The sequence below is a fragment of the Artemia sp. Qi Xiang Cuo genome, chromosome 5, assembly GCF_049724085.1.
Source record: "Artemia sp. Qi Xiang Cuo chromosome 5, ASM4972408v1, whole genome shotgun sequence".
NCBI classification, from domain to species: domain Eukaryota; kingdom Metazoa; phylum Arthropoda; class Branchiopoda; order Anostraca; family Artemiidae; genus Artemia; species Artemia sp. Qi Xiang Cuo.
Genome location: NC_142798.1, coordinates 35,641,578 through 35,667,329, shown reverse-complemented (window position 1 = coordinate 35,667,329; position 25,752 = coordinate 35,641,578). Strand labels below are relative to the sequence as shown.

At 37.2% G+C, this 25,752-nt stretch overlaps 1 protein-coding gene across 1 annotated transcript in view; it reads right to left on the bottom strand.

Moving 5' to 3' along the window:
• Window positions 1-25,752, bottom strand: part of LOC148952087 (uncharacterized) — a 114,420-nt gene that overhangs the window by 25,258 nt on the left and 63,410 nt on the right. The window contains exons 5-7 of the mRNA XM_089089527.1: window positions 9,869-10,100; window positions 7,722-7,930; window positions 5,452-5,630 (exon numbers count right to left, since the gene is read on the bottom strand). Of these exons, the coding sequence (XP_088945653.1) occupies window positions 5,452-5,630; window positions 7,722-7,930; window positions 9,869-10,100 (620 nt within the window). The remainder of the gene's footprint in view (window positions 1-5,451; window positions 5,631-7,721; window positions 7,931-9,868; window positions 10,101-25,752) is intronic.

Here is a 25,752-nt window from a genome sequence, read left to right as displayed (position 1 = left end):
TATTGGCCCTCGTCTTCTTAGCAGGAGGGGGCTACGGCAGTGAAGCTATTCGCGCACTCTCTCTTTAACTTTCTGGCAGGCTGCACTTGGGCAGGCAGTGTGGAGCTGGGGGGTTTTGGCCAGCGATCATATTGCATGGCAGGGGGTGCATTATTGGCCCTCGTCTTCTTAGCAGGAGGGGGCACGCATTCTTCGCTATTTGCGTCAGACATAGGCCCCATCAAAGCAGTGTCCGCAAATTCTCCATAATTTGCCTTAAAAAGAAAAGAAGAAAAAATCAAATCAAAATAATTTCTCACTTTTTAAAGAAAGAAAGTTATTAAACATTATTTTGTTTAGTTTATCACTAAGAAAGCACAAAACCCATATTCACTCCCCCTAAATTTAGGAAAATTAAGCCTACCCTCTCATAAAGTTAATCGTTCGATTTATTAATTAGAAAGCGAAGCAATTATCTTTTCTATTTCTAATAAAAGCGCCAACCCCCAACAAAAATCCTGGATTCACGCCTGGGAATATAAAAGAAACTTTATTGTGAGATTGAAAAAAATTATATATTTACACATTAGTTTTCTTGTCAATGGGCGTATATGTCTACACACAGAATCACCCTTACTTTTACATACAATGAAGCTGTTAGAAGCGATGTATTGCCCCCTTTCACATAATATCCTAAATATATTGTTAAACTTAATCTGTTTCTCTTCTCCAAATAGCGCAGTGCGTCTGCGCCAAATTATTACAATTGCCTCAAAGTGTTTTAATTTGACAGAAGAATAGTCACTTTGCCTGCTGCGTGTGTAAACCAGACAAAGAGTGACTGCTACTTTTCGGCCTCGCGCTATGTCAAAACAGAACGGCATTTTCACTAAAAATTGACAAAAGTAAGTGATCGCTTTTAGCTGGAAATATAGAATGAAGGAATTTATTGAAATGCTATTTCTTTTTGCTAGAATATGATTGTAAAACAATGGTGGGGGGATTTAGCTGGAAATATATAGGGAAGGAAAATTATTTATTTTTGAGAGACTTTGTGATTGTAACACAATGGTGGAGGGAGGGGGGCTTTAGCTGGAAATATATAGGGAAGGATAATTATTTCTTTTTGCGAGAATTTGGGATTGTAAAACACTGGTGGAGGGAGGGGGGATTGAGCTGCAAATATAGAGGGACGGAAGGGATTGAAATTCTATTTCTTTTTGCTAGAATATGATTGTAAAACAATGGTGGAGGGAATTAGCTGGAAATATAGAGGGAAGGAATTTATTGAAATGCTATTTCTTTTGCGAGAATTTGGGATTGTAAAACAATGGCGGGGGGGATTTAGGTGGAAATATAGAGGGAAGGAATTTATTGAAATGCTATTTCTTTTTGCTAGAATATGATTGTAAAACAATGGTGGAGGGATTTAGCTGGAAATATAGAGGGAAGGAATTTATTGAAATGCTATTTCTTTTGTGAGAATTTGGGATTGTAAAACAATGGCGGGGGGGGATTTAGGTGGAAATATAGAGGGAAGGAATTTATCGAAATGGTATTTCTTTTTGCGAGAATTTGGGATTGTAAAACAATGGTGGGGGGGGGGGGATTTAGCTGAATATATTGGAGGATGTCCAAGGAAAATTTGATTGAAAACAAAAATGCACTTACATTGCTAATTACAGCTGCCAAGGCCTCAAGCTCATCAATTATGTTAATTGTTTTATCCATTGTCAGGTTGTTTACACAGTGTCAAACTAATTTCTGATAATTTAGTCACATTGCAGGTCCGTTATATACGAAATCTCAAGGGCGAATTGTTATGTAACGGGTAAAACCATATGTAACCAGCCCTCTGATTGATTTAGAAGGGGGATGTAACCGACTCGCTGATTGGCTGAGAAGGAAACACATGATCTAACTGTTTCTGGGAACTCGTAACATCTGGCTCGAATAACAATAACAAATACTATTTCTGGATCATAACATCTGCCTCGAACAGGAAGGAAGTGTCATTAACTGTTTCCGGGAACCTCATAACATCTGGCTCGAATAACAATAACAAATACTATTTCTGGATCATAACATCTGCCTCGAACAGGAAGGAAGTGTCATTAACTTTGCTTCGAACGACAACAACATCGACCCCATTAACCACGTGTTCTCTCTAATGACTCTGTTCAAAACAACATTGACCTTGGCATTTTGCCTCGGAAACAATAACAACATTGACATTCGCTGAGGGCGTGCCAAAAACACACCTGGAAAAAGAGGTCATTGACCCCATTAACCACGTGTTCTCCCTAATGACTCTATGCCCATATATGGAGCCCCGTCCGTATTCTATGCCCATATAAGGAGCCCCGTTCGGAGTCGGACCCCCTCCTCTACTCATGTCTTTACAATCCAGAATTCTAACATGAAATAACTGGAGATTCAAAAGGAATGCACTACCAGTTCCCAGAGGCGCCAATTAGGAGGGGGAATCGGGGAGCCATGGCCCCCCTGGAGATTGAAAATTACTTTCTTATTTATATTTCACACCTATTTTCTATTTTAATTATGTGCTATGTTAAGCCATCGAGACTGGCTAACTGGTCGTCTTTACTTGTCGCTCCTGTGCTTCGCTGTTTCACGGTTATTAAATAGCATTGTTACTTTTCGATGACCTTGTTTTGAAATGTCCCGTCTATTCCGCTCTTGTACCACCCTAATTCTATCATTACGTGACAATCTTGTTTTGAAATGTCTAAGAGCGCGTCTTCACTAGTTTATTACCCAATCCTTTGCCGGAAATGCAATTTCTGAGTAGGGTTCATTTAAAACTAAGCTTCAGCTGGTCTGTATTTCTTTATTGTTCTTATAAAGAACTCGTAATCAAACTATGAGTAAAAGCGACAATAAACTTTGGATTTTTTGCGGTGAAAATGCGAAAGAAAAATGAAGAAACTAGCATTAGTGTCAGGGCTCAAAGTGTCGGATTATTGGAGATAAATACCCCCACCTGTGAAAGTTTCTCGGAAACAAGCGGAACAATAAATAGCTCAGATCAACATGAAAGTTCGGTCTGCATCCCTGAACCCCTTGCGGGTCCCAGTAGCAGTAGCAGTCAAGAACCTCTCTCATATATCTCTACGACGCGTCACGACCAACTAGCTCAACCTATTCTTGAGAGATATCCGGCTTCTACTTATAACGGAAGGAAATTCGGTGCACATTACTATAAGACTTATGAATGGATTGAATACTCAAAAAGCTTCAATTCCGTATTTGTTTTGCTTGCCGCGATTTTTCTATGGGGACTCTAAATGCTGGAGAAACTGCTGGAAAAAGGGCTTTTATTGAGTCAGGATTTTGCAAGTGGAAAGACAGTTCTTCTCTATTAAAGCAACATAAGGGTTCTGAAAGACAAAGGCATTGTATGCCAGCAGGGACGGAATTTAAGATAATTAGTACTGATACTTCGAAATCTATAGCGAATACCTTAATTCAATCCAGATCTCAAGAGATTCAGGAAAATAGAGATCATGTGAAATACATTTTTCGCGCTATTTGCTTTCTTGGCTGCAAGGGTCTTGCTTTGAGGGATCATGACGAATCAGAAACATCTGAAAACCGGGGTAATTTGGTTGAATTGATAGAGGAAATGTCTGAAGGTGACGAAAAATCGAAGACCAAGCTACAGCACCGATATGGTCGCTATTGTAGTCATCAGTACCAAAATGACTCAGTAACACTAACTGAAAATGCCTTGAGCCAAGACATTATTTCAGAAGCAAAATTATCTAATTACTTTGCTATTCTTGTCAACGAGACAAAAGACTTTTCTAGAAAAGAACAATTAGCGATTCTACTCAGGTACATATCAAATGGAAAAGTGGCGGAACGACCAATCGGCTGCTATCACATACACAAATTAGACGGCGAGAGCTTATCAACCTCGATTTGCGAAACTGTAGAAAAGCTTGGAGTAGATTTGATGCTGTGTATTGCCCAATGCTATGACGACACATCCGTCATCAGGAGGGAATTTAACGGAGTTCAAGCAAAATTTAGGGAGAAGGTGCCTCATGCAGTTTATGTACACTGTGCTGCCCACAGATTAAACTTGGTTTTGACTGACTGCCTAAAAACTATCAGCGAACTTTCGGAATTTTTCTCTGTGGTGCAAAGACTTCACGCATTTATATCATGCAACAATACTCGAAACCAGCTATTTGTGGAATCCCAGCGTATTAGTGGGAAAAAATTATTAGAGCTTGTGAGGACCGTCCAGACTCGCTGGTTTTACGCAGTCCGCTCTATGTCGAAGGTGAAGGCTTGATTTGATTGTATTGTTGCTGTGCTTGCTGCAGTCTCTGATAGTTCCAATGGCGAGGTACCGTGTGAATCAAAAGGACTACTGGACAAAATCAACTCTGCCTCTTTTGTCTCAACTTTGCACATAATGGAAAAAGCATTAGTTATTGTAAATTGTTTATCAGAGCAACTTCAATCCAAAATTTTGTTGATTTATATGGCACTTGCATTGATTTCTTGGTAATATGAGACACTCCAAAATCTGGGAAGTGATAACGAATAGAACAAACTTAAGCAAAAACATATCCGAATCCTTGGCCTTACACGATATCCAGGAATCGAAATCTCGGCTCAAAGACTTCTTTCAAACTCAACAACCGGTAATCGCAATACCAGTCAGCCAGTTCAATCAGACCCTGGTAAACTTCTATACTTTGAGTTAATAGACTGTTTCACTAGCGAGATGGACCAACGTTTCATGCAGAATATGCCTCTGCTTGACGGTTTATCTGCCTTCAACCCCTCAAGTTCTGATTTTCTCGAACTTTCGAAAGTGAAAAGGGTTATGTGTCATTATCAGGGGAATCTCGGTGTTGATGACACCGAATAGAATCCCAGCTTTCTCTTGCAAAGCTACATCTGTAAAAAGTAATATTTCAAAAATGTTCTTCGAGCTACTGAAAACTTATCCGACCTCCCAGCTGCCTATTTTACAGTGCTAAAACTGATGAAGCTAGTTGCTACTTTGCCTATGACCACTGCCAGCAATGAACAATTCTTCTCAGCATTAGGGCGTGTGAAGGACTATCTACTATCGACGATGAGAAATGACAGGCTCAATGATCTCATGATAATTGCCGCTAAAAAAGAGTAGGTAAAGAAACTGGATTTGGATAGATTAGTTGACGATTTTGCCAAGCAGCGAAGTCACCGCTTCCCCCTGTTTTAGGTATGTTTGCTCAATTTAATTTTTTTGTATATCTTCATTAAAAAAAATCGAAAAAAATCCTTACCCTTCCCCCTACATTCTCGTGAATTGGCGCCACTGGCAGTTCCCTATCCAACTAGTGTCCCAATAAAACAAGAGTTGTTAAAAGTTATAAAATTGCATTAAGTATACATGTCTTTAAGTTTTTCTAATTCCTTAGAAATCACAGGGAAAAATGTGCTTACCATTCCGAAAACCGTTTGTACTGGTACTATTTCATTGCACGGGCCAAGTTTTTCATGTGGTCCAGTAGAAACTTCGTTTTCTGGTTTGCCAAAAATTGCAATTCCAAGGTAACAGCTGTAGTGGAGCATTAAAGAGATTACATTCTCATTTATTCTTCTTAGGAAACCCCTCACAGACACTGAAAAAAAGGATTTTATGTGTCTTCAGTTTTCTTTAGAGATTTGTGGCATTAATAAATAATGATGGCATCTAAAAAGTCTTGCTAATTATATGCCTCACCATGCAACATGGCTATATTTTTAAAGAGGAGTGTAAAGGTGTAAGTTTTTGTTATTGATTTCCAATTCTATAAATAAAGGAGTAATGCTGTAATGGAGGCTGAATTTCCCCGCCCCCCTTTAAAAAATTTTTCCCCACAAAAAATTTCCCCAGAACATTTCCCCAAGAAAAATTCACGCGTAGAAGATTCCCCCTTGGAAGATTTCCCCCGCTGAAAATCTCTCCCGGAAAAGTTCCCTCTTGGAAATCACCCCCCCCCTCATAGAAAATTCCCCCATGTAGAAAGTTCCCTCTAGATAATATCCCCCATGGGAAATACCTCTACACCCAAAATTGAGCAGCAGCAGAGAGAGAGTACGAAATAATAGGTGCCCCAAAATGTCGATCAGATGTCCTCAGCGGCCACAAAAGGACCAGATATCAAAAATAACTCTAGGACAGTGGCTTGTAAGTCTCCAATCACTTTGAACTTAAAAAAGACTAGAACTCATAATTTCCAGTTGAGTGAGTATCCTCTGAAGTTTTTGCAGCCGCTAGGGGGAGGTTGGGGATAAGGACGGGGCAGCCTGCCTCCTACACAGAATAAATTCTACTCATTTTAGGGTTTAGCTTTACTCTTTACTTTCATAATAACAGAATAGACCAGAAATGTTCCCAGAAATTAAGAGGGGTTACATATCTATTTCTAGCTCCGCCCCATTTCCTTAGACTAATTCCGTAGGCTATTTATCTGAAGAATCAATGCTAGTTAGGAATTAGGATGTTTTGGGTGCATTAAAATGCACCTATTGAGATTGTCATTTGTTTTTTATTGAAAACGGCAGTGGGGTTTTTATTAGTAAAAAAGAAAATCCCCTTTATAGACATAATCACTGGAAGGCCAATGAAAGTATCCTGATTGTTTCATATATTTGTCTATTAATTCTTGGAAGTGTCAGTAATTTATAATAAGCATAGTCATATGATGGGCAAAGCGTCTTTCTGCTCCCTCCCACAATTGAAATTAGGGGTCAGCTGACTCCTCCCAAAATAGCGCAGAATTTTCAACTGGATCTCACAAGTCGTTTTTGATATAATGAGGACGCCCTATTCGATGAATACATTTGGCCAAAAAACTTTCAGGCACAAGTCTTAAGCCAGATGAGGATGCCTTACCCCAAGAACTTACGGACGTAAGTTTCAAGCCGTTAGGGGAAAAACTTATTTTTTTGTATTTTTTTGGCCCCTTTGTCGAGCCCAGTTTTTTGGGAGCCAATTTTTTTTCTATTTTTTCCTTCTCCTTTGGGGAACCCGTAGCCCAAGGAATTAATGAAACAAATAAATATTTTATGCCAATCGAAAAAAATGAGTCTTGGCCGTTTTTGAGCCCAACAGTTTTTTTTTCTCTCTCTCTTTATAGCGTTAAGTTGTTATTATCCCAAGGAATTTTGCTCTTGGCCTCGGAAATAATGCCTTAATGTTTCAAGCCAATCAGACACTCGGGATTAAGCATACCCCTTTTTCGCGCTATAAGATATATCTGCAAGTAGGCGCAATTGGAACAGTTCAAAACCCTTACCTCAAAATCTTGGGGGGGGGACATAACAAGAGGTATATTTATTGTTCAGTCATACTATTTAGAATAAAATAGTTATTTTGAAATTTAGATCTGATATTATGGGCGTTACTGCGGAGCTGGGTACAAATAAAGAAATGGGAGGAAGGATTACTCCATTCAATTTCTTTTGTTTTAAAAAGATAACAGAGCTTTCAATTTCCCATTAAATTATATCCCTCCTAAGTTTTTACGAAATCTCCTCCATAAAAAGTGGCCTGGGAAGTTTATGAAGTTTTTTTTTTACTATGCATAAACGAACTTCCTCCTTGAAGATTTACTAGATAAACTTCAAAAAACAAAAAAGCAACTGGTTGAACTTCTTACGTTTAAAATTTTATATTATACCAAGCAATTCCCCCCCCCCCCTTTATAAGACATGGATTATTTACCTACCTACTTTCGGTCTGGCTGAAGGGTCTTTCTGCTGACGATCCGCCGACCACGCCATGAAAAGAAAAGTTGCTGCCAGCATAAAGAAGCAATTTTCAGAGTGAATCTTGAAAATATCATGAAGGGGGTGGTAAAGTGGAATAAATTGAAGAACTCCTCCTGGCATACCACATAGTCCAGTAAGTGTGGCACAGATTAGTTCTTGTTTTGTCCTTGGGAATAAAAGTTATTGAGCATGATGTAAAAAATTGATAATATAATTAAAAAATTTAACACATAGAAGTAATTAGCCGGGGTGTGTGAAATGTACTACCAATTTCTTTAATATACCTTATGCCTTGTGCTTATTTACGCTGTTTGTTTGACTATTTTGAAAAGGATGTATGGTAAGACCTTGTGAGATAGTGTTTGAGGTTATAGGTAACAAGTATCCACTATTCATAGTTAAATATTTCTCTGTAACATTACCGAGTTCAAACAATAATTCGTCTGAACTCTCAAAGACCTTTAATAAAATTGGGAAAGCAGCTCATCTATTAGTTACAAATTCTCGTCTGATAGATTTTGTTTGCCCCAAAGACTATAGTGGTGAAAAACTCTGCCCGGCCACTCCCCTAAAAAAGTTCAAAAAACAACACAATGATGCTTCCGAAGGAAGCTAAAGATATAGCCATATTAGAAAGTTCTGCTGGTTCTTGACACAGTTTATGGAATATTTTTACGCATATACACCAGAGTCGACAATTAAAGAAGGTCAAGTTTTAGAACGTGTAAAACCAAGCTAGTCAAGAAAACAAAATTTTGATGCTGGCATTTTGCCGTATTTTTAATAAAATGGCTCATGACCTTCAAAATGGTCGATTCATGACTGCAGTATATTTGGACTCTTGATCAAATCCAATGACCCAGAATATAGCTTCGATCTAACGTAAGGCAGGTTGAAAACCATCATTGATATGACCAATAGAAACACAAATACTATCATTACTTTAATTTCTGAGTTTGACATTTCAGTTCATATTTTCTACCTTATGCCCGAACCGTACCGTAGTCACCTCTGTTAATAGAAAAAAAACGTGGTTTAGTAATTACACACGGTTTTCCTTGGTTATAACGTTATACATATATTAGCATTATGTTTGATCGAACAATAACTTTCGAAGTTGAGCCAAGTTGACGGCCACCATTGACATGACCATTACAGCTACTAACATTATTGAAATATCTTTTGTTTGACATTTAAATTTGTATTTTCTACTTTATGCTCAAACACTACCATAGTCAAAACTGTCAATAAGAATAGGATTTAGAAATTGCATGTGCTTTTCCTTGATTTTAACGTTATACATGTAGGCAACTATAAAAGCACTGCGATATTTTATTTTCAAAATTACAAGATATTATTTGCGTATATCAGCACGATTTCGCTCCCAAGAATTGTCTACTAATACCTTGTATTCCAATCCTTCTGCCATATTCATAATACAGACAGGTAAAATGCTATTCCAAGTTATAATCTTTCTAATTCGTAAGAATTGTGCCTCAATTTTTAGTTCTGATAGGTTAATCACATAAACTTGCGTTTGAATGTAGACTATTGCTCATATTATCAAATTGCAAATGGTATGCGTTACTGTTCCAGTTGTCGCGCGGTTCTGATTTTGTCAACAACTGTCACAATAATCTAGCTCAGGTAATAAGATAGAACAAGCTGAAAAATACAAGCTTAGATTATTTTAGCTTCTCTTGGAAGCTTGTTGACAATGCTGGTTATTCTTTCAATAATAGTTTCAACGAGTTTAACCGTATTATTTAAAGCATATTAAAGCAATAGACGTGATGTGCATTACCCTAGCCAAAGAATACAGATGCGACAAGGATTTGGCTGCCTTTTTGGTGCCCTTTCAGGATACGTCTCGCATACTTGACAGTCTTTTTTGCTTTTAATTAGCGATCATTCTAACCATAGATTTGGTATCATCGTCCATGGAGTTGCTTTATACTATATTCTTCAGAAAAGAGGCAGCACTTTATCTATGTCTTTCAATTATTGCTCCCCGTGACTCCTTTTAAAATCAAAGGTCTTGAACAATACTGCAGATTTAATACTTTTGAAGAAATTTCAGTGAAAAAAAAAAAAATTAACATACGTTCCAGCTTTCCATTTGTCATCATTTGTTTTTTGCCCAATAATAACTCTCTTCCAAAAATGAAAAAAGAATGTGAAACTCGCAGCAAATGTAGCATGGAAATAAAATGAATTCCACGGGACCCAGTAGAAGCGATCGGCAATGTTAGGGTCAGTATCGTGCCAGGTCCAGTGCAAGAAATTCACGCACATGATGTCATACGGAATGTCAATTAAAACTACGGTAAGACCAACTAAAACAGAGAAAAAGGTCAATAGAATTGTCACTCTTTGGAACCCTCCCTGTCATGACCTTTGGATTTTTATACAGCGAATCTTGGCATAATGGCGCCCTGATACCATAAATTTGTATGGCTTAAATGCAAAATATTTTTTTTCCTTGTTAGGTAATCAGCTTTCTTATCTTTATTAGGCTTTATTAGGCTTTATTTTATAAAATATTATGTTTACAGAATTGCTTGCTATTATAATTACAGGCAGCGCACTAGCACTGCCTAATTGAAGATCGTTACCCTATGGCTTCCATGATTTGTTTTTTCTTATCAAGTAGTATGGCTGTACGGAAAATGAGCGAGCAGTACCCCCACAATAGCCTGTCATTCTGACCGGATAGTACCCCCATCATACAAGCGGCCTATCATTCCAAGCGAACAGTACTCCTGCCACACAAGAAGGCATTAGAGACATCAAGTCTGTCAACCATCTGGCATGACGTTCTGGAGCGATAAGGGTTTCCTAGAATTTTTCTATAAGAATGCCAACTTTTTAAGCGGGCCTATTGCACACGTGATCATTGATATAAAAGTTTGACGGCGAGTTAATATTTCAGTTCCACATAGACATTTGATTAGTTTATATTGTTTCAAGTTGGAAAAACATTCATATATTTTGGAATTAAGTGGTTTTACAATATTGCACCTTGAAGGAGTTGACAGTGATGTTATGAACACGAAAGCTCCCAATGTAGCAGCTGAAATTCATTGAGTAAATTTAAGTCGGTCGAACAATTATGTTTCGCCGCAAAAGTGAATATAATGCAAATATCGAGACTACAGCATGGATTGAATGCTATCATGAAGCACATTGAGGAAAATGGATTGAAAATGGAAATGGAAATGGAAAACTCACCTAACGCAAAGAGAGTCAAAATATATTCTTTTATTACATTTCTGTTAATAAAAATGCTTTGTAATGATTTGTTTTGGTTAGATACTCTAGTTGATAGTTTACTTTACTCTCTCTAGTGGGGCGACCAATTGGCGTTGAGAGTGTGCACAAAGTAGAAACTAGCAATTGTTAATTTAGTCTTTAGTTGGTAGTGGGAGCGTCAAGAACGAAAATGGATGGATTTGAGAAACAGAAGATCTTACGGAATCTTGTAACATTCGAAAAAAATTTGAATCTAAATGTTGAATTTCTGATGTTAACTGTACGAAAGAAAATATTCTCTGAAAAAATGCTTGAAATTGTCATGGAAAATAATTCTCCATCTTTGGACTATTGTATGATGCTTTTAATTGTGTACCGAACGCATTTACTCAATTTATTGATGCATTATTTGAAACAAAACAAAAAAACATTGTGATTCTGATTTAACCGCTACCTAGAAATTCATTTAAGACGGTAATTTTGTAAGACACCAAGAAATAAGTCGAATAAGCGTTTTTGACGTCACTCGATTACTCCTCCTACTAAAAGAAATTCCTTTTATTGATCGTGAGTCAGTTTCTTTTTCGCAGTGAAACGGACGACATCGAAAAAATGTTCTACAGATGTTCACTATGTTTATATACATTGAATAGCTGGTCATCATGTGAGAACTGTACTACAGTTGATGACTATAATGAAAAGCTTAGCTTATGCAGCCGATGTAAATTGTATAGAGGATGTTCTATACAAATTATGGATTTTAATTCGTGTTTTGAAGAGGCTTGTGACTCTTACCCCAAAGGATAAATATGCTCCAATTGTCATTTTGATAAGAGTGATCAATGAGAAAATACTCACCCTGGCATGATCGGAAAAAACCCTAAACGTTACTCCAGTTTATTTCTAAGGATTGGTATCGTCGTGGATTTGAATTATTTTGGGAAAAAGAATTTGGAGCATGTTTCAATTGCAAAAATTAATAGAGTATGGTTTCTACTTCATCGCTGTGAGGACAATGGTAGTAATGATTATAAACCTACCGATGTTTATTTGGCTGTTACAGAAATTGATTCTTCATATGAGAATATTGTGTTCGATATTACTTCAAATAGTCAGACAGAAACGTGTGAATTTACAAGTTTGAATCGTAACAGTGTCATTGACTTCACAAATAGATTTGTTAAAAATGAAGTTACATTATATCATGGAGAATGTAACTGGAATTTGCACACCAGGATCAGTACAAGTCGATTTCCAATGATCTGCCACCAGTAATCGTTGTCGACGACGATGACGACCTAAATGACGATGAAGAAGAATAAGAAATCAAAACAATGAAGACGAAATACTTTTTATATTACATATATATTTTATCAATAAACAAATTTACATACGTTATTAAAACATTTTATTCTTAGGGCACTGAAATCAATATTATACAGGTATGAGAGGATATTTTCAACTATGAAGTTGTTCAATCTAGGATTGTCTACATAAATGTTGAGAAATTCACTGTAAGTATAGTCACGATATCGAAAAACAAAATATAGTAATGCATGAAAACCACAGCTTTTGGTTGATAAATCTTGTACTCACATCCGATTTTTAATAATTGTTTTCCCACTTCTTTCAAGGAAGTTTTTGATGTGAAGTGTGTAGAATGCAAATGTTAAAACAAGAGGATCAAAAACGAAATTCTATATTCTTCGCTGTTTGAAAGGTACATAGCCATTGACCCGTCAGCACAAGTCGATGGACTACTATTAACAATGATAATGGTATTGTTAGCAGTATGAATATATTCAAGGAAATCCTAGGGTATTCAATAGGATTTTTGTTTGGATATATATTGATCCATGTAAATACATCGACTATTTGATTGATGTTCATGGTGCCAAGTCTAATAGAACACTACCGTCGGGGGTAATTTCCCAAAAGGTTTCAAATTGATTGAGTGAGATTAATGTTACACTTTCCTTCAATGGTTTGTCAAAGGTACACTCTAAATGTACAGTTCCCGTTCGGGCAATACTCATATCTTGAGTATCAGACAGGTCCAAAATAATGATAACATAACTTTTTGTGAACATTGTATAGGTTATACCATTTTCATATAGTTGAGAATCACGATCCAGGGATTGCAATCAAAGGATAAATTTGCAATCAGGGATTGCAATCTCAATTCATTTAGGGTCCTATAGGATTAATCAAAGAATAAATTGTAGATAGTAATTTCATTTACTTTACATACAATAGAGGAAAGTCCAAACAATACAAATTCATGTGGAGAACTTGTCCACGATCTTATGTTACTGGCACTTTTTACAAAAGCCAGAGCAAGTTTCGAAGGAATTTCACCATTGATAAATGAAGAATCGGTGTAGGTACTTGAACCAGTGGCAATATGATGTTTATTGGTGATTGTGTGAGGAAAAAGCAGTTTGATATTATTCCCAGAGGTTCGTAGTTTTATAATTGCCAAAGCAACAGAACTCATAACCTGTTGTTTTCGTACATGAAGTGTTGCCGAGGTGAGATTGACATTTACATCGGGTGATGCATCAAGTGTTTTCCTCAAGATGAAATTGGACGGAGAAAGTTGTAACTTTATGTCTAACATTGGTGCACCCATTGAGATGTATTAAATATTTCATGATTGAGTCTACCAACTAAATGATACTCCTTGCTCACTACCCAAGTGAGATCACCGTCCGTATGAACAATTGATCTATAGTCATAGCCCATTGCCAAACCTCTCAATTTCTTACAGGACTTTAAAGTCATCAACATACATTGTATGTAGCTTGCACAGTTTGATAGATTGTTGCTAGTGTTCACCAATGTTCCATTTATGTAAACACACATTTGTTTAAACAAATTGTGTAGTATACCATTTTCATAGGATAATACATCGGTGGCGATAGGAGCTAGATTGTCAGACTTTTTCCTCACCACAATTTTTAAATCAATAAATGTGGATGATAAATCTATGAAATAGTCTTCATTGGAATAAGTTTGAAAATGTATGTTCTCAGAGAGTGGTTGTTGTGGGTAAAATTGTTCATAGTATCGATGTTTTATCCTGACATCTACACTTTCGGCTTTGAAAAGATTTAGAGATGTGGTGACTGTGGGATGAGATTCCTTGTGGGGTAGGAATGCCATTTCAGTCTAGGAAAAGAGATTCTATTTTGATCTAACAATTTTTATTCTTGGTTTCTTTTTCTTTTTCTTTGACAAGAGTAGTGTCTTTCGCTTCTGGCCTGAGTAGAGACTGATGAGTGATGAGGTGTTTCTCGACCTTTTAAAACCTTTTCTATACGTCTTGATTTCAATCACTGGCCAAGGGATCGTGCATGGGACCTGAGATTTTGTTAAACACTTTCTTTAAAATCTTTGCCAGCCCCCCAGTCGTGTAGTTAAGAGGATGCATAATCCGCGGTAACCGGAGCAATATTTTTTTTAGCCAGAGGTAGTGCAGAGCGAAACAACTTAGCAAACCAACTGCCAAGATCACAGTCCAACACTGACGAACGGCCTTTATAATAGTCCATCCCATGACCCAATTGTCGTGGTTGGAGAGTAGTAAAATACCAATCAATATCAGGACAAACAAATATATTTTTTCCTATTAGCCATCTCCTTATTGTTGTTGAACGGGTCGACTATAATATTTAATAACAACCAAACCTTTTGTTATTGCTAGAGGATCATGTAATTCACTTCTTAATATTAATTGACAGAGTTCCAAATACGAAGTGTTTACAGGAACTGAAGATGCTTCATATTATAGTGATGAACCTGTCCATGGTTGGTTTTTCGTTCAAGAACACGTAGGGGAACAATTGAATTACCAGCTATCAATGTTTCAACAAAAGCCACATAAAAAAATATACAAGAGTCCGAGGTGAAACCAGGTTGATAGTCTGCAAAAATAAAATGATTCATCCCACTGACAGCTCCAGCGTTTTCGCCACTGACCATATTCTGTTTAAGGCCAAGAACATCTCTTATCATTGAGATAAATCATTTTATTGTCAACGGGTGAGCTGATGTAAATCATGTCGTGTTCCATTGAATAATTACATTTGAATGTACCTTTCTTACGAACAGAGATTTTTCTATTGATGGTACGACATAAATCATACTATCAAATTCTTCGTATTTCAGTGTGACATGGGGATATTCACTAGATTTAAGTGCTTGAACCCATTCATAATCGACAAAGAGTGACCAATCGAATGGTATAACTTTTATCTTATACCTGCAATATTATCTCAGGATATCATATGTATTTTTGAGAATACAATCAACAAGATCAACATCATACTTTCCATCATTGAATTTGATGGTGGGGGAGAGTTTTGTCTAAAAATCACTTGTTTCATTCAAATCATTGTAGAGAGGGTTTTTAGACGCTGGACATAAATGTTACATTCTTTATGTAAATGTTACATAAAAGGGCATTCTTTGTGTCCTCAGCGGATATCGACAAATGAAAATAAGAGGTATAGCCTAGCCAATGAACAAGTATCTGTCTCTTGCCCTTGCGGGTACGAGTCTTTAATATATTTTCAATCTGATAGGTTCAACTGTTTTGAACTTTTTGTAATTCATAATCATAAAAACCGCCAAGAATCTCATCATCTTTTATGTCCCGTAGACGATACGTTACGGGTGTAGTGTCTAAGAGTTTGGACACTTTAAAAAGTTCAGTGGACCATAAGTAGCTACCATTTTCAAAAAAAAAATTAATAGTTCGATTGATTTGAACAATATCATCAACATTGGATTTCTTCTTTTTCTTCTCATCACCACCACAATTGGAATATTTTTTAAGAAATGTTTCAAGTGTATTGACGCCACCATCTCGATGAAATTCCATTGGGGCTGAGTTGGACAGGGATTGATGAGGATGTTGATTATAAATCAACGCGATTTTATCCATATCATGAATAAAAACAGCAATAATTTTCAATGTGTAATATCTTGAAATTAAAATTCGAATACTTCTTATAAATTGTTCAGCCAATGCTGCCTTTATTGGACTATGACTGTGATAGAGCATGGCATTATATTTCAATAGAATCTTCCTTACATGAGGATTAACAAATTGACTACCCCGATACGTTTGAATCTTCTTATAGCAATCCTGTTCCAGGAGGATTTCAAGAGCTTTGGCAACTTGACCTTTCTTTGACCGCAGTGGAATGGCATATGCATAGTGACTAAAAACACTGATTGTAATTAGAATGTATTTGTATGGCTCATTGTGACGCCGTTGAATATCATATAGAGTCAAACAATCTGCTTCTAGTATTTTCAATAGGGATAAGGCCTTAGTTTTTCCATAGTGACTACCACGAACACTACGATTACGATGTAGAGTGTAGCTTGATTTATTCTTCAGATACTGTGCCACCAGCTTCTTTTCAAGTCCAGTTACTTAAGCAAGTGTGGGGTGTGAACTTAAACTTCCCACTTCATCAATGCTCTCATAAACATGTTTCAATGCTTCAACCATTTTGAACGTAACCATTGAAGGTTGACAAAGAAACGAACTAAATTTAGTTTTAAAATGATACATAGTCCCTTGCAATGTCAAAATACAACTGACTGTAGAATGCATATGTCCCTTGAATACATAAAAGTAGTTTCCCGAATAGAATTCGAGAACAAAACATTTTTAAAGAATAATAGATGTTTTTTATCATAAGCAGCGCAATCGCGCTGCCTAAGTAAAGAACAATGTTGGCACAATGTATTTTTTTCCTTTAGACCAGGGCACTTCCTAGCGAAGGAGTTGTCTTAAAAACTGCGAAAAGAGCTCATTCGATTGGAAATTGGAGTAACTTGTGCCCTTTTTAATAGTAGAAAGTGATTGGAAGGCAACTATTTCCCCAAACACATCCAATCAAAACTTTGAGATAGCCATTTTGTTCAGCGTAGTTCATTTCCAGATAGAAAATATGTTTTTGAGGAAGACACTCCCCCATAACCATCAGGTCAAGGGTTTTAAGTTATGCCCTGGGGCTTATAAGAACGATGTTGGCATAATGTATTATTTATTTTTTTCCCTTTAGACCAGGGTACTTCGTATTGAAGAAGTTGTATAAACTTCGAAAAGGGATCATTCAATTGGAAATTGAAATGGCTTGGGCCCTTTTTAATAGTCACAAGTGATTGGAAGGCAACTAACAACCCTTCTACGTCCACCATTTCCCGAAACACATCCAATCATAATTTTGGGATAGCCATTTTGTTCAGTGTATTTGATTTCCGGAGAGAAATTATTTTTTTGAGGAGGACGCTCCCCCTAAGCCCTCAGGGCAAGGGTTGTAAGTTCTGCCCTGTGAGCATATAAGGTTCTTATAGAAAGCGTTGTCGTAGAAACTTCAAAAAAGGCTCATTTGATTGGAAATTCGAACGGATAGTGCCCTTTTTAATAGTCAAAAGTAATTGGAGGGCAACTCACCTCCCTCTGACGGCTACCTTTTCCCCAAACACATCCAATCAAAATTTTGAGATAGCCATTTTGTTCTACGTAGTTGAAAGTTCTAGAAATTTGGTCCTTGAGGATGTCCCCCCCCCCCCCCCCAAATACCTCAGGGCAAGGGTTATAAGTTATAGAAAGGGCAAGGGTTATAAGGTTTTATAGAAAGCGTTGTCGTAGAAACTTCAAAAAGGGTTCCTTTGATTTGAAATTGAGACGGCTAGTGCCGTTTTTAATAGTCGAAAGTGATTAGAAGGCAACTAACACCCCTTCGACGCCAACCATTTCCCCAAACACATCCAATCAAAATTTTGAGATAGCCATTTTGTTCAGCGCAGTTGAAAGTTCTGGAAATGATATCTTTGAGTAGGACACTCCCCCCAGAGTCTTCAGGGCAAGGGTTATAACTTAAGCCCTGGGGGCATATAAGGTTTTAATTGAAATCTTTGTCGTAGAAATTTGAAAAAGGGCTCATTTGATAAATTCAAAGGGCTAGTGCCCTTTTTAATAGTCGAAAGTGATTTGAGGGCAACTAACCCACCTCTCACGCCCACCTTTTCCCCAAACTCCTCCAATCAAAGTTTTAGATAGCCATTTTATTCAACGTAGTTGAAAGATTTTGAAATTAGGTCTTTAAGGATGACAACTCCTTCCCCCCCCCCAACAGCTCTCAGGGCAAGGTTTGTAAGTTATGCCCTGGGGGCATAACTTACAGCCTCTTGCTAGACAATAAAAAACAATGCTAAAAAATTTGGGATATTTTGATCACAAAGACAGCGACCGTCGTCCTCATCTAATAAAAGGATTTATCCCCATTTGAACTGTTATTTGTATGTCATGGAAAGGCAGTGTTATCTTCAAAAAAAACTACTGTACATCAAAGCTATGTACACAACATGTATTTTTTTCAAGATTTCTCAACAAGATTTTTTTAAGACTTTTGAAGTAAAATTAAAGGAGCTAAAGTTTGTTGGGTACTTGCGCATTAAACGTACTCTTTTATATACTGTATATGGAATTTCAAACTGGAGACGCTACAGATACCCGCCAGACTGGTTATTTCAAGACACCGTTATTAAGAATTGGAATGCAAAGAGTAGTTTTCACTGCGTTTCTATATTTAAACTGTTGTTTTTGGGGTTTAGCGGGGAGTTACCTAGGTTAGGTTACGTGTTTAATATATGGTATGCTTGAACCCCCCCCCCCTAATGTGCAAATATATAGCCTAAGTTTGTTTATAAACTATTATATATTCATCCTATTTTATTTTATTTCATTAGTATTAACCAAACTTGCGTTCTTTAGCAGTTAAAGGAGCAGTTAAACTTGACTTCTTTAGCAGGTTAAAGGAGCAAGAGTCTGTTGGGTACTTGCGCATTAATCATACTCTTTTATATACTGTATATGGAATGTCAAACTTGAGACGCTACAGATACCCGCCAGACTGGTTATTTCAAGACACCACTATTAAGAATTGGAATGCAAGGAGTAGTTTTCATTGCGTTTACGATATTTAAACTGTTGTTTTTGGGATTTACGAGGGGGGGAGGTACCTAGGTTTGGTTAGGTATTTAATATATGATATACTTCCCCCCACCCCCTAATGTGCAAATATATAGCCCAAATTTCTTTCTAAACTATCATATTCATCCTATTTTGTTTCATTTCATTTGCATTAACCAAACTTGACTTCTTTAGCAGTATATAAAAGAGTACGTTTAATGCGCAAGTACCGGTTGTAGTGTATATCCCAAATAAAACTTTTAATTTGTATCGTAAATAAATTTTTACTTGTAGTTTTTCCAGAAGAAAATTTTTCCTCTTAATGTAAAACTCCAAAGTTTTTTAATCTTCAATTATCGAGAAAGAAAGAGAGAGAGAGAGGGGGGGGGCAGAGAGAGAGAGAGAGAAAAAAACATCCTGCGAACACACAGAGTCAGACACACAAACACCCAAAGACTGACACAGAAAAATACAAACATCCGCTTACCCTAACACCCGCTTAGACACACAGTCATAGTGACATTGACGAGCAAAAAACCTCTCAGACACACAAGCATAGTGAGAGAGAGAGAGAGAGAGAGAGAGAGAAAGAGAGAGAGAGAGAGAGAGAGAGAGAGAGAGAGAGTGAGTGAAAGAGACAAAAACACCTACAAACATACGAACACAGACAAGGAAACATGCAGACACCCGCTCAGACACACAGGCATAGTGAGAGAGACAAGCAAACAACCGCTGAGACACACAGACATAGTAAGAGATACAGAGAGCCTCCCAGACACACAGGCATAGAGAGTGAGAGAGACAAAAATATACTCTCTCACTCTCAGTGTCTGTGGGTCTGAGCAGGTGTTTGCTTGTCCCAGTGTCTGTCTTTGTCTGTCTGTGTGTCTGAATCTGTCTGTTTGTGTGTATTTTTGTCTCTCTTACTCCTTGTGCCTGTGTGTCTAGGAGGGTGTTTGCTGGTCTCTCTCACTATGCCTGTGTGTCTGGGTAGGTGTTTGCTTGTCTCAGTTTCTGTCTTTGTCTGTTTTTATGTTTTAATCAATGTGTTTCAATGTGATTTTGTCTCTCTCACTCTCAGTGCCTGTCTGTCTGGGCTTGTGTTTGCTTGCCCGAGTGTCTGTCTTTGTCTGTTTTTATATCTGAATCTGTGTGATTGTCTGTGGTTTTTTCTCTCTCATTCTCTGCGCCTGTGTGTCTGGGTGGGTGTTTGCTTGTTTCATTGTCTGTCTTTGTCTATTTGTATGTTTGAATCTGTGTGTTTGTTTGTGTTTTTGTCTCTCTTAATCCCTATGCACGTGTGTCTTGGTGGCTGTTTTTTTGTCTCTCAATATGCCTGTGCGTCTGAGCGGGTATTTGCTTGTTTCCATGTTTTTCTTTGAGCGTCTCTGTGTCTGATTCTGTGTGTTTGCAGGTGTTTTTGTCTCTCTCTCTCTCACTATGCCTGTGCGTCTGAGCAGGTGTTTGTATGTTTCCGTGTCTGTCTTTGTGTATTTGTTTGTCTGACTCTGTGTGTTTACAGGTGTTTTTTTTTCTATCCCTCTCACTATGCCTGTGTGACTGAGCGGTTGTTTGCTTGTCTCTCTAACTATCCCTTTGTGTATGAATGGCTGTTTGCTTGTCTCTCTCACTCTGCCTGTGTGTCTAAGCGGGTGTTTGTATGTTTCCGTGTCTGTCTTTGTTTTTCTGACTCTGTGTGTTTGTAGGTGTTAGTTTTTCTCTCTCTTTCTTTCTCTTTCTTTCTTTCTCTCTGTCTCTCTCTCTCTATCTCTCTATCCATCTCTCGCTCTCTCTCTTGAACTATGCCTTTTTCCTTTAGTGGCTGTTTGCTTGTATCTCTAATTATGCCTGTGTGTCTGAGCAGGTGTTTGCATGTTTCCATGTCTCTCTTTGTGTGTTTGCTTGTCCGGCTTTGTGTGTTCGTAGGTGTTCTCTCTCTCTCTCTCTTTCTCTCTCTCTCTCTCTCTCTCTCTCTCTCTCACTATACCCTTGTGTCTGAGAGCCTGTTTGATTGTCTCTCTCACTATGCCTGTGTGTCTGACTCTGTGTATTTGTATGTGGTTTTCTCTCTCTCTCTCTCTCTCTCTCTCTGTCACTATGCCTGTGTGTCTGGGTGGTTGTTTGCTAGTCTCTCTGATCCTTTCCTTTCATCGTTGCTTTTTTAATAAACATTCTAAACGTTCGATTTGCTAGCGTACCCTAAAATTAAGGGAGACATAACAAAGAATGCGTAAGATATTTTTATTTAAATAAGAGTAAGTAGAATATCATCATAAAAAATGAATTATTTGAGTTTATTCCATAAAATACTTCATTATTTTTCTCATGACATGACACTTGTTCCATTTTTTAGTCACACGTTGGTTTTAACATGAATTCAGGTACAATCATCACATATTTCGTCATTGGTATTATTGGGCTGATTGACGGTATCTGTTGGTACACTATCGATGATAGTAGTTATATTTTTAATTAATTAATATTTATAGCCCCGTTGTTATGCTTTCTACCAATGCCATTTTTAATTTGCTTTTGATTTCTCTGTCTATTACCACATTATTTTTACATTGTTTGCAATTTTGGCACATAGATATGGTATGCATTATTGGTTTCATTTGAATGCTAATACCGGAAAGATGACGATAAGATTCACCAACGGGTAACGTGTTACCAGAACCATGAGCAAGAAGTTTGCCCTTGTCGTCAAATATTAGTTTCAGATTTGCATTATCTTTGAGCACTAGCTTCTCTGTAAATATCACTCTTGCATATCCACTATCAGCAATGCTGAATTTTTTGGATATGAATTTTTTGGAATGCTGAATTATAAGTGATTATCTTCACCTGTTTTTTTTAATATGATTTAATCATTTATCTTTCTAGTGCGCAATTAATATTGATCAAAACACATAATAAACTATCTACTGTCAATGTACAACCACAGACTACTATAGGGTGGTCACATGAAAAATCTCAAGTTAAAAATTCTGTTCCGAAAAATGGGGGAGGGGAAAAAAGTTCGGGGGGGGGAATTGGAACCCTTAAGAGTGGGGCTTGGGGCCCTGGATGGTGACTCGGGGCCCTGAATAGGAATGTGGGTGCCCAATCTCATGCTTAAGCCCGGTAATGGACAACTTATGTACGCAGGGCCCTTACGTTACTATAATTATATCTGCCCTATTGTAGTCATATATCCATTATCAGTAGTCAATAATCAGTAATCGGCTCGACACCATTAGAGTACAAAAAGGTCTCATCCGATTGTTTATTAGAATCCATATGAAAACTACGTCTATTAGACATAATGTCAATTCAAATTTACTTCTATTAAGGAAAAACGCACTTGGCAAATGAAATCCTGATAATAATGTTACCAATAATTCTCCTTATCGTCACTGAAGTTAAGATAACGTCATATGCGTCGTATGGTGGTACTGAGCATTTAAAGTAATAGGATAGGGCACTGTTCGGAATGATAGGATGTGCTTGAGATTTTAATGATAGGGTACCTGTGCGCTTGTAATGATAGGGTACCTTTGCGCTTAAAATGATGCCCTATGGACCACTTCGGAGTGCATACAGGGATGCTACTATTAATATCTATTCATCTTTAGAAATTTTGCGGTGTGTTTTAAAGTCATAGTTTGTCTCTACAACAATTTACAGATAACAGTTAAAGTAGGGATAAATCCTCTTGCTAGACAGTAAAAACAATGCTAAAAACTTACGTACACAGGGCCCTTACATTACTATAATGATATCTGCCGTATTGTAGTCATACATCCATTATCAGTAGTCAATAATCAGTAATTGGCTCGACACCATTAGAGTACAAAAAGGTCTCATCCGATTGTTTATTAGACTCCATATGAAAACTACTTCTATTAGACATAATGTCAATTCAAATTTACTTCTATTAAGGAAAAACGCACTTGGCAAACAAAATTCTGATAATAATGTTACCAATAATTCTCCTTATCGTCACTGAAGTTAAGATAACGCCATATGCGTCGTATGGTGGTACTCTGCACTTAAATTAATAGGATAGGGCACTGCTCGGAATGATAGGATGTGCTTGAGATTTTAATGATAGGGTACCTGTGCGCTTGTAATGATAGGGTACCTTTGCGCTTAAAATGATGCCCTATGGACCACTTCGGAGTGCATACAGGGATACTACTATTAATATCTATTCATCTTTAGACATTTTGCGGTGTGTTTTAAAGTCATAATTTGTCTCTACAACAATTTACAAATAACAGTTAAAGTAGGGATAAATCCTCTTGCTAGACAGTAAAAAACAATGCTAAAAATTCTGGATATTTCGATCACAAACGCAGTGACCATCGTCCTTATCCAATAAAAGGATTTATCGCCATTTGAACTGCTATTTGTATGTCATGGAAAGGCAGTTATGAGCTATTGTCAGTGTTTTTTAGGTTTAAACAATTTTGGAAACAAGAAGCCGAATTCGAAATTCTAGCTAGGACCAGCAGATAATTAAAGATTAAAAAGACTTTGGAGTCTTGAAGTAAGAGGAAAAAGTTTCTTCTGGAAAAACTACAAGGAAAAATTTATTTACGCTACAAATTAAAAGTATTTATTTGGGATATACATTTTTCTCACTTTTTCTCACTATTCTTGTGTGTCCGAGTCGGTGTATGCTTGTGTCTCTCACTATGCCTGTGCATCTGACTCTTTGTGTTTGTAGGTGGTTTCGTCTCTCTCTCTCTCTCTCTCTCTCTCTCTCTCTCTCTCTCTCTCTCTCTCTCTCTCTCTCTCTCTCTCTCTCTCACTATGCTTGTGTATCTGAGCGGCTGTTTGCTTCTCTCTCTCACTATGCCTTTGTGTCTAAGTGGGTATTTGAATGTTTCCATGTTTCTCTTTGTGTGTTTGTTTTTCCGGCTCTGTGTGTTCGTAGGTGTTTTTCTCTCTCTCTCTCTCTCTCTCTCTCTCTCTCTCTCTCTCTATACCCCTGTATCCGAGAGGCTGTCTGCTCGTCTCTCGCACTCTGCCTGTGTATCTGACTCTATGTATTTTTATTTTTTTGTCTCTCTATCTCTGTCTCTCTCTCTCTTTCTATCTCTCTCTCTCTCTCTCTCTCTCTCTTTCTCTCACTATGCCCGTGTGTCTGAGTGGTTGTTTGCTTGTCTCTCTGATCCTTTCCCTTCATTTCTGGCTTTTTAATAGACATTCTAAACGTTCGGTTTGCTAGCGTAGCCTAAAATTAAGGGAGACATAACAAAGTAATGTGTAAGATATTTTTATTGAAATAAGAGTACGTAGAATATCATCATAAAAAATAAATGCTTTGAGTTTATTCCATAAAATACTTCATAATTTTTTCTCATGACATGTCATTTGTTTCATTTTTTTTAGTCATACATGAGTTTTAACATGGATTCAGTTACAATCATCACATATTTCATCATTGGTATTATTGGGCACTATCGATGATAGTAGTTGTATTTTTAATTAATTAATATCTATATCCCCGTTGTTATGCTTTCTACCAATGCCATTTTTATTTTGCTTTCAATTTCATTGTCTGTTACCACATTGTTTTTACATTGTTTCCAATTTTGGCACATAGATATGGTATGCATTATTGGTTTCATTTGAATGCTAATACCGGAAAGATGACGATAGGATCGATCAACGGGTAACTTATTACCAGAACCATGAGCAAGAAGTTGGCCCTTGTTGTCAACTATTAGCTTCAGAATTGCATTCTCTTTGAGCACTATCTTCTCTTGAAATATCACTCTTGCAGATCCACCATAATCAATGTTGAATTTTTTGATACTTCAAAGAAATTTAATCTCTCACTGTCATGACAATGCACGCTTACATTTTAATATGATCTCCATTAAAGCTTGTCTCATAGTTCAAATATTTATCCTTGTCAGCATTCAACTCAACGATAACTTTATCATGTATACATACTTTCTTCAAATGTTTTATCTTCACTTGTTTTTTTAATATGATGTAATCGTTTATCTTTCCAGTGCACAATTAATATTGATCAAAACACATAATAAACTATTTACTGTCAATGTCCAACCACAGAGTACTATGGGGTGGTCACATAAAAAATTTTAATTTCAAAATTCTGTTCCAAAAAATTCGGGGTGGGGGCTAAACCTTTGGGGGGAGGTATTGGGGCTCTTAAGAGTGGGGATATGGGGCCCTGGATTGTGACTCGAGGCCCTGAATAGGAATATGGGGGCCCAAACTCATGTAAAAGCCCGGCAATGGACAACTTATGTGCACAGGGTCCTTACATTACAATAATGATATCTGCCCCATTGTAGTTATATATCCATTATAAGTAGTCAATAATCAGTAATCGGCTCGACACCATTAGAGTACATAAAGATCTCATCCGATTGTTTATTAGAATTCATATGAAAACATCGTCTGTTAGACATAATGTCACTTCAAATTCACTTCTATTATTTAAAAACATACTTGGCAAACGAAATTCTGATAATAATGTTACCAAGAATTCTCCTTATCGTCAGGGAAGTTGAGATAATGCCATATGCATCGTATGGTGGTACTGTGCACTTAAAGTAATAGGATAGGGCACTGCTCGGAGTGAAAGGATGTGATTGAGCTTGCAATGATAGGGTACCTGTGCACTTGTAATGATAGGGTACCTTTGCGCTTAAAATGATGCCCTATGGGCCCCTTCGGAGTGCATACAGGAATACTACTATTAATATCTATTCATCCTT